At 37.6% G+C, this 10,699-nt stretch overlaps 1 protein-coding gene across 1 annotated transcript; it reads right to left on the bottom strand.

Moving 5' to 3' along the window:
• Positions 1 to 226: 226 nt before the first annotated feature.
• On the bottom strand, positions 227 to 3,307 carry LOC137805872 (pollen receptor-like kinase 3). The gene is made up of 2 exons (XM_068605767.1): positions 1,693 to 3,307; positions 227 to 1,485 (listed from the first exon to the last, which is right to left on the bottom strand). Exons 1-2 carry the CDS (start codon positions 2,945 to 2,947, stop codon positions 914 to 916), a joined length of 1,827 nt encoding a protein of 608 aa, XP_068461868.1. The 5' UTR covers positions 2,948 to 3,307; the 3' UTR covers positions 227 to 913.
• Positions 3,308 to 10,699: the final 7,392 nt, after the last annotated feature.

Here is a 10,699-nt window from a genome sequence, read left to right as displayed (position 1 = left end):
TTCATAATTTTAGTCATAGATATAAAAAAATTTACCTCCTTAATAGTTCTGTAAAACACGTTCAAATTTATAAAAAAAAATACAATGTAATTTATATTTAAAAATTAATTTAGAACTACATTATAATTATAGTCACGACTAATCTTTATATTGTAATATGTATTCAAACTTTTTATATCCAGAAAAAAGAAATACGAACACTTTATTACATGCAATATAGAAAGTTGACGAGAACACTAGATAAAATTTTCATATTGTCAAAGTCGTGAAAACATACAAACAAAATATGGATAAAACTTAGGACATTAAACATTTGTGAGAGGAAGTTGTATTAGCTAAGTTTAAAAGAAGAAAAGAATCTACAAATAAAAAGGAAGGGAGAAAAGAAAAGGAATCCATTGGATTTGATAGGAATAAGAGGAGAAGTGAAGTTGTGATAATATTGGGGAATGCTGTCTCAAAAATGATTTCATTTTATAAGAATAGCATATAATTTACAAGGGCTGCTATCAGCAGAAAAGAGGCACGGCAGTGAAATTAGCTTGGACTTTGACATTTCTCTTTCTTTAGAAGGACAAAAAATGGGCAAAACTCCAAGCTTCAGCATCTCTCAATTTATGTCCTATTTCAAAATATTTGAACTGAGATACATGACATGATCAAGTTCATCAAAAACATGTCACCATATATGCGTGCATGCATGCCTCCGATTTTCCTCCCCTTCTGCCTTTTTTCTCCCTCTGATCATTCGGTCTGTTTTGGCGCGCGTGTGTGAGTGTTTGGATCATGCACAAAGTCATTAATTGTTGGATATATATGAAGATGCCGGAGAGCAATCTTTCCTAGGCCTGCGCTGCAATTCTCACCTACAAAAGCAACTCTGTACTAAGCTAGCATATTGACAGAACAACCATTAAACCTGAACCTCCTCTATCCTCCTAATGGCTTCCTTCATGTTAAGTCGTTGGTCGGGGTTGCTCTCCGTGCAAGCAGCCCCTATTTGGAGAAGTTGCAGCATTTGATTGAGGGAGTTAGAGTGACTGCTCTTCAACTCTGGATCAATCAACTCGGCCTCTCTTCTGTCAGAGATTGCAGTGAACACCCACTGCACTACGTCAGTGCCACCCTTCCCATTACTGTGATACTGAGAAGGGAATTTCCCGGTGATGATCTCAAGAACGATGATTCCGAGGCAATAAACGTCGGTTTTCTGTGTAACACGCTGGTATGATACGTAATCCGGAGTTTTGTAGGCAAACATTGTCTGTACGGCGTAGTTGTGGTTGATGAGTGGATGAAAGGCGAAATCGCCCAGGAGAGGCTCGTAGTTTTCAGCTAGCAAAACATTGCTGGATTTCAAGTTTCCATGTGGCAGGTCTTCGTTAGGAAATTCTTTGTATAGAAACCCTAACCCTCGTGCTATTCCCTTCACAATTTTCAAACGGATTGGCCAGTTCAGGTCCGAATGATTCGATCCTCTGTCACCTGAAATACATTTTACTTCATCCCTTAATTCCACGTATCACTGTATCACCTTGCATGCAAATAATTTTCACCGAATAACACCAAGAGAGTAACGCACTAATGGTATGATTATGATTAGATAAAACTTTCGCATTTATAGATTTTGGAGTAATGAGTCTTACTCCAGTATAATCATGAAAAATGAATAGCTAGAAATGAATGTGGTACCGTGCAAGACGTATAGCAAGCTTCCTTTGGGCATGTATTCTGTGACGAACAGCTTTTCCTCCTTGCGGTAATGGTAAGCGAGAGGGGTCAAGATGTTAGGGTTTCTGAGTCTCCCAAAGCGTCTCATTTCGGCGTCGAAGATGTCTCTGCTCACTTTATTCATCTCTCGCATCCGCTTTACCACCACAGACAACCCACTAGCCATGGCGGCTTTGTACGCCGAACCCAGCCCACCGTTTCCGAGAACCTCCGCCGCAGCCTTCATCAAATCGGGCAAGCCAAATGTGCCCCTCTCATCGTTAACCATCACGAGGTCGCCAATACTGCGCGAGCCCCCTTTCTTCGATGTCGTGGAAGACTCCTTCTTGCTTCCCTCGGAGGTTCCCCTGCTGTGGTTGGTGCTTGGCACGTGCACCTGCACCACCTCCTCCGCGTTATCCCTGCTCATCACGCTGAAGTCGTCGTCGCGTTGACGCTTGGATCGCATAATGACAAAAGCCCCTGCGAGAACAGCGGCAATGAAGATGAGAATAACCACCTTCAATCCCCAACCAGTGCTTTCACTGGCCTTTGGCTCGGATTCGCACTCTATAGCCAGTGGCTTCCCGCAGAGTTCTTTGTTTTCGGAGAAGGATTTGGGGTCGAAGCGCGACATGGAGGAGGGGATTTGGCCTTGGAGGTTGTTGTGGGACATGTCGAGGGATTTGATGTCCTGTTTGAGTTCGGGGACGCGGCCGGAGAACTGGTTGTTTTCGAGATGGAGCTCGGATAAGAAACGGAGGTTGGTTATGGATTCGGGGATGGGGCCAGTGAATTTGTTGTAGGAGAGCCATATTTTCTTCAAGGAGGCTAACTGGGAGAAGAAGTCGGAGGGGATGGGTCCAGAGAACTGGTTGTTGGTCAAGTAGAGGGCCTTGAGGACTCCGAGTTTGTTGAAGGGAGGGATGGGACCGGAGAAGGAGTTGTTGACGAAACTGATGGAGCGGAGAGAGGGGATTTGGGAGAGGGCTTCGATATCGATGGAGCCGGAGAGGGAGAGGTCGGTGAGATGGATGCTGCTGATGCCATTATTGAGGCAGATGACGCCGACCCAGCGGGCGGAGCAAGGGTTCTGGTCGGGGATCCAGGAGGGGAGGGTTTGGGGGTTGGAGAAGGATTTTTTGAGGGCGAGGAGGGCTTGGTTATCAGTGAGGGGGAGGGAGAGAGGGAGGAGGGAGAGGAGGAGGAGGAAGAAGAAGAGGTGAACAGCGGCCATCGCCGTGCCGGAAATCTTATGCGTCCGGGAGAGAAATGGACCGCTGCTCGGAGAGATTGAGGTTCTCTGATTGTTTTGGATTTGCCTTTTTTTGTTTTGTCTTGTTGAATTTGGGGTACCGCCTACAGGATTGGAAAACAACCTAGCTAGGTTGTCGTGCGTGTTTGAGAGATGGAGCTCCCACAATTACCATCATTCTAACAATAGCTTCCTCGCTTTCTCCTTCTAATTTTTCCCATTATTTTCGTCCACTCTTGACCCTGTCACCTCCATTTCTGGCCTTCACCTTTTGCGGCTATCAACGCCTCTTCCATGCATACATTTTCCCTCCACCTCCCATGCCTGCATGCATCCATCGCTACCTCTTTCTCTCTTCCTATCTTCTATATATATAACCCCTTTTCTTAATATTTTATTTAATCATTTCATTTAATATTTTATTAATATATAAACTTCTTAAATAAAAGTAAGACAAATTATGCCTTTTCAAAAATAGCTTTTTCCTATAAATAAGATAAGAGTAGTCATATTTTGACCTCCTTCTAAAAAACGAAACACTCCATAGCTTAAAATAATAATATTTTAATTATATCTATTTTATTTTATAAGCTCGTTGTAATGCGGGTGAATTTTTTTTTTGAAAATATAAGTTTGAGATCTTACTTTTATTTTAGAATACTTTTAACAATAAAATATTATATTTAACTAATAAAAAATTAAAATAAAATAATAATATTATTTATTGTAAAATAAGAGTGTAAAAAATTAACTTAAATCATTTATCCTAAATCCTAAAAAAATAACAATAAGTATCATCATTCTTTTGTTTTAGATTATTGTTTTTTTATAAATAAATGAAACGTACATGCCCAATATTATCTCTTCCACTTTCCTCTATCTTTTTTAATTTTAACTAAAACTATTAAAAAATTCAAATTTAAAATGCATGTTATCTTTTTAATCAATGTTAAAAATATCATCTTCAAACTAGTAGTTGGTTTCAACTTGCAAACATGTGGCAAGGACTAAGTTAACCAAATTTTAACCGTCATATTGAGCTTGAGAGTAAAGCTTAGTACTGAATTGGCAGCTCTTCTACATGTCCTAATATATATTAAAAAAATGTTAAATTTAACAAACATCAATTTACAACTTTTCAAAACTTTTCCATCTTCTACTACATGAACTCATATTTTAATAAAAAAATATTTTTCCTTTTATTTTTAGCAATTATAATATGAAGCAATTAATTATTTACTTCTCAACAATAACCGTGTCGCAAATTTGCTAATAAACTCTCACAGATTATTACGTAATAGTGAATACCGTCAGCTTTATATGATATATTTTTAAATTAATTGAAAATTTCAAGAGTGATTAACACTTTTAGGAAATAATTATTTGATTTATTGTGTATAACTTAATACTAGAATACCTTTTCATAATCAATATATTATCAACATCCTAAACAAATCCTTGACAATTGTGATAGAGAAACCCAGATCAAGGTAGTTTACTGATGACTATTTTTCTCTCTAGGGTCTTTTTCGATATTTTTTTAAAGTAGTGTGATTTTATTTTGAAATTCTCAAAATAAATATTTTTTTTAAATGGATAAATCGTCAATAAAAAAAAATACGATTTTTACAATACGAGATCACCAATCGCCTCAGAGATTTGAAAAAAAAATTAAAATAACATCTACAATCTTAATATTAAAATATATTTTAACATATTAAAATTATAAAAAAAAAATCGTATATGTGAAATAAAATTTTAGCTGGAAATCGTATTTTACAGATACGTTTTAAACATTATAATATATAATAATATATAAAATTAAAAAAATTATATAATAAATATTTTAATATATAATAGTTTTAATATACAATTTTTTAGTATTTAAAATAGAAATAAAAATAATAAAAAAATAGATAATTTAAATTTATTATTACAACTTATTTTATATATAATTAAAAAATTATATTTTAATATTTAAAATAAAAATAAAAATAAATAGAAAATTAGATAAATTTAATTTATTATTATAACTTTTTTTATATATAATTAAAGAAAATTAGTTTTTTATAAAAAATAAATTTAACTAAATAAGTTTTCAGAAAATAATTTTTTATTATACATAATTAAAAAATTGTGAATATTTAGTATATATAATTAAAAAATTAAATATTTTTTTATTTTTAATTAAAATTATTTTGAGTTCTTAATAAATCAAAAAAAAAATCAGAAAGCTAAAACGGATAACGTCAAAAAAAAATGAATAAGTTTAAGAAGAACATTAAAGTTTGACATTAAGTGAAAACACACAAACATGACAAACTAATTTAAAGATTACATAATTTAGCAACCTAAAGATGAACAAACTATCTATGAAATCTTGTTCTACATGGGGTCTTCTTCGTTGTCTTGGTAGATGTCTAAGCGAAGGTAGACTTTCATTATCATTGTTTTCTTTTTCGTTGTCGTTAGATGGAATCTCAGACTCCATTGAAGACATTGTGTGTCAATAGCAATGCATGGTAGGAGCTGGATGAAATGCAAAGTGTGGTGTCATTGTTGAAGTACCAAACATCTGCGATGGACTCGGAGAAAAAATATTTCTCTGTGATGGAAAACTGGTGTAAGTTGATGACACTTGCTGGTAGGAAAATTGGGCATACGTGTTGTGGTGGTGGTCCATAAAATTAAATATTTGCGGTGGTTGATTGGGGTGAATTGAAATTGGACTTGTTATCCAAATTGTGCAACATTTGATAAAGACCAACATGATGAGGGTGGCCTTCGGAATAGTGTGGTCAATTATCATGTCGTACTGTTGTTTAAGAAAATAATTAATCTACAAATTTTTTAAAAAAAGTACGAATTTAAAAAAATAGCAATATCAAATGGGTACAAATTGAACTTACATCGTCTTCAGATGTGTCTATAGGTGAGACGTAGTGAATGGTATGAGTGATGTACCATTCCATATAAGTTGATTCATCATGCAAATGGTCGTTTTCGTTTTTTTTTATCAGTAAAAAAAGAATAAATAATGGAGGTATTTCAGGGATACCTCAACCCTTATACAAAAAACTCAAACCACTCACAGATCCTCAAGAACATCAACAAACGCTAAACTAACCTGAATTTTTAATAACAGACCTTATGCAAGCTAGACACCAATTAGAATAAGAAAAACATGTTAGTCTAACCTTTGCAGTTACCCACGACCAAACCTCCAGTTGAACCATCATGAAGATTTCACTATGATCTATAGTTTTGTTCCTAAAAATCTTCTTGTTCCTTTGTTTCCACAATTCTCCAATGACTGTTATCCATACGCAAGACCATATGTTATTAACGACTTTGCTTTCCTTAGTCAACCTGAACTGGGCGAAGTGCTTTTTAGGTTCATAATGAGCGATCGATGTCACCCCCACTCATTCTTAGCATTTTGCCCACACCAGCCAAGCTACCCTACAAGTACCAAAAATATGTGACGTTGTTTCCTCTTCCTCCCCACACATACTACAAATGATATTCTCCATTGATATCCCTCTCTTCACCAAATTTTCTTTAGTTGCTATTTTGTCCTCCAACACCCACCATGCAGTCAAGTGAGCTAATGGTTGAGCCTTAATTCTCCAAAACCCCTCATACATAGGTACTCATTCCCCCTGCTCTTCGTCTTTTAGGGTATTGTATACTGATTTGACTGTATACTTTGTTGTTTCACTATCCTTCCACACCCACTGATCCTTCTTTTCCTCGTTGATACTCTTGCTTCCCATCAGCCTTTCCATCTCTAGCTCTTGGTACTTTTCCCAATCAAACAAGTTCCTCCTCCATCCTATATTCCATACCAACTGAAGATTATTATTCCACTCCCCTCCTTGCCACAACTTATCACCCTTGCCAGTACAAATAGAGAAAAGTCTCAGAAACTTATCTTTTAGCGCCTCGCCACCCAACCATTTATCCTCCCACAACATAATTTCTCTCCCATTCCCAACCTCCCAAAATCAATTATCCTGGAAGCTTCCCTTCCATCCCTTCAACCTCCAAATCTCCTTCAAATCTCTCCACCATAAGGATTCTGGCCTGCTAATCCTTTGGTTCCTCAGGCTTCTTCATCCACCGTACTTTGATTCCATCACCTCTTTCCACAAACCTCTTTCATCATTGCTCAACCGCCATATCCATTTTCCTATAAGAGCCACATTGAACATTCTTAACTCTAACATTCCTAGCCCTTCCATCTCCTTTGTTTCGCAAACTTTTTTCCACGACACCCACGCTACCTTCCTTCCTTCTGAGCCCCACCCGCATAAGAAATTCCTTTGCAGTCTCTCCACCTCCTTAGCCACCGTAACTACTATTTTGTAAAGAGACAAATAAAATAGGGGTAATGAAGATAACATTGATTTAATTAGACATAAGCGGCCTGTCATAGAGATAAACTTGTCTTTCCATCTTCCTAGTCTTTTCCTCACACTCTCCACCACCCCCTCCCAAAAACTTCTCCTTTTATGGCTCCCCCCAATGGGCATCCCCAAATACTTAAATGGAGTTTTCATCACCTTACAATTCAAGATAGTTGCACAACTCTGAACCAAGTACTGATTGCATCCCACCCCTCTTATACGACTCTTCATATAGTTAACCTTTAGTCATGATGCCAATTCGAAACAATTAAACATGACTTTGGTCACAGACACATTTTGTGGATTCGCTTTGCAAAAGAACTGAGTATCATCTGCGAACTAGAGCATATTCACCTTTACTTGCTTATCTCCAACAGTCAGACTCTGAAGCATCTATTTCTCCGTCGCTTTCCTTACCACGCCAATTAAACCCCCTGCCACTATAAAAAAAATAAAGGTTCTAGAGGATCACCCTGTCTCAACCCCTTCCTGGGTTTGAACTCCTGAGTAGGACTATCATTCACCAGAACGGAGATCGACGATGATTCTAAGCAAGCTTTTATCCATTCAACCCACTTTTCACAAAAACCAAGTCTCTGTAACATATAATAAATAAAGTCCCAATCAACTGAGTCGTATGCCTTCTCATAGTCTACCTTGAAGAAGATGCAACTACTTTTTCTCCTCTCATTTGCCACTAAAACACTGTCCATCAACCCCCTACCTGCCAGAAAAGCAGAGTGTCTAACATCGATGACCTTGTGCAAAACCTTCTTCAACCTCAAGGACAAGATCTTGGCAACTATTTTTTACAAGCATCCAACCAAAGATATTGATATGAAATTGTTTAATAGTTGGGGATTATCCACTTTAGGTATAAGTGAGATAAAAGAAGCATTTGTCCTCCTTGGCCACCTACCACACTCCTCAAAATTGTTCACCGCTCTCATAACATCCACCTTGATCTCTTCCCAGCAAAACATGATGAAACCGAAGTTAAAGTCGTTAGGTCCCAGACTTTTCAAATTGTCACAATTCCACATCGCATTACTTACTTCATCTTTAGTGATTTTTTCCATCAACATATCATTATCCTCGTTTGAAATACTGTTAAAAACTGCATTATCAAGCCTGACTTGTGGCCTATCACCTACGTTGAACCTGGCCATGAAGAAGTCCCTTACCTTCCTTTTTACCTTTGTTTGATCTTCGAGCCATCGCCCATTTTCTCTCAACCCACTGATTTTGTTTCTTACCATTCTCCACTTGATAACTGAGTGAAAATACCTAGTGTTCAAATCCCCCTGCTTCAACCATCTCTGACGAGCCTTCCGTTGTAAAAGAAGTTCTTATCTATGTTTGGTTCCTCTTTGTTTCGCCAACAGAATCCTCCTCCCTCCTTTCCTCATCTAACTCACTTTCATCGTCCTTGGCATGAAGATTTTGAATATGTCGTTGGATGTCCTCCCCTGCCTGATTTAAGTTTCCAAAGGTTTCTTTGTTCCACACCTTTAGATCTGCTTTCAGTTTCTTAAGTTTTTCCTTGAGGACGTAAATCCCACTACCTTGTACTTCATATCTTTGCCACTTACTTATGACGAAATCCTTAACCCTCTCATCACTTTGCCAAACATCTATACTCCTAAAGGGTTTAGGGCCCCAATCTGTAGAACTAGTCTTTAACACCAAAGCACAGTGATCAGACAACACTATTTCAAGAACATTCTAAATACTATATGGCCATCTGTCCAACCACTCCCTTGAGACTAAAATTCGGTCAATTCTACTCTTTGCAGTTCCATTCGGTTTATAACACGTAAATTTTTGCCCCACCATCGAAATATCCAACAATTTCATTTTTTCTATGAAATCGTTAAACCTTCTCATCTCCTTCTTATAGTCCATATTTCTGTTCACGCTTATCCTCTCACCTAACCTCCTGATAGAATTGAAATTACCGACCACGCACCAAGGCATAGATATTTGCGTCCTTCTTGTTTCCCATATCTCCTCCCAAATAACTCTCTTCTCTCTAAACGACCCAGAGATGTAAATATTCACAATAGTAATCTAAGTCGCCTCCCCTACACTCCACTCCCCTTGAATAATACAAAAATTCTCCTCGGCAAAGGCGTTTGTCACTTGTAAACATCTTCTCCTCCACATCGTAATCATCCCACCTGCATTATTTACAGCACCCCTCTCGACCCAATCAATTTCGTTAGAACCCCACATCTTGAAGATACTTTCCTTCTCCATCTCCTTGCATTTGGTCTCTTGTAAGCACACCACTTCAGCCTGTTCTTTCTTAATCAGCTCCTCTAGATATTTCTTGTTAGCATAACCCCATATTCCCCTGATGTTCATGCTAATTATCTTCATCATCAGAAACTATGTTCTCCACCTTGCTAGTACTCACCTTTCTAACAGCACCATTGTCCCTCATCTCCATTGTCTGAATATGTCCTATAACCGCATCCTCCTCTCATGTAAAAGAAAACATTATTTCCTTTCCCATCCTCCAAATTCTTATGGCTTCGACGTGCTCATTTTTCAATAAGTATATCTTGTTATAATTTCTAACATCGCTATCAATAGGATGGTTGTTGAGATAATTCGTGCCTAACCTTATCTCTTGGCTGAAAAAAATTGTTCTTTGAAGCTTCTCCCATCTCCGCATTCCGCACCTGCTTCTCTCCCAAAGAGTCCCTATCTTGGCCTACAAATGGTGTTGCTGCCATCAATAAATGCCCATGTTTCCCATCGACGGTTACTTCTTTCTTCCTCAACACCCTTCTTCTCCACAGATTTTTCGTCATTGCCCCTATTCGGAGTTACTTCTGCTCCCTTCGACGCACTCCGCCCTTCGTTTGTGACGCGCACTTCATCAACGCTACAACTTTAACCATAACGTGTGTAGTTGCGCCCCATTCTGACGAGGTTGGTCACCCCTACGTCTTCTTCCATCGTTGGTACCTCCTTCACCAAGCCAGTAGAGCTCCATCGTTGCTACCGTAGTGTGATTGTGGATCGTGGTTCGCCATAGTCGTGTCACCATTGTTAGAATATATGGCCTTAAACGAGAGGGGGGGTGAATTGTTTAAGGGGGATTTTCACAAACTTTGAAGGTATAATGAAAATCAATGCTGAATTACAGAGAAAGAAATCAAAGAAACAAAGAACCAAAACTGTTTCAAGATGATATTAGAAAAACAATCAGTTGTTTCTTCGAAACAATCGGTTGTTTTTATCAGCAGTTTATAAAAACAACTTAAAAACAGAATTTAAAGAGTTAAGGGTAAGAGATAAGCACGCAAACAATTTA

The sequence above is a fragment of the Phaseolus vulgaris genome, chromosome 3, assembly GCF_051622355.1.
Source record: "Phaseolus vulgaris cultivar YP4 chromosome 3, ASM5162235v1, whole genome shotgun sequence".
Taxonomy (NCBI): Eukaryota; Viridiplantae; Streptophyta; class Magnoliopsida; order Fabales; family Fabaceae; genus Phaseolus; species Phaseolus vulgaris.
This window is presented reverse-complemented; position numbering and strand designations above follow the sequence as displayed.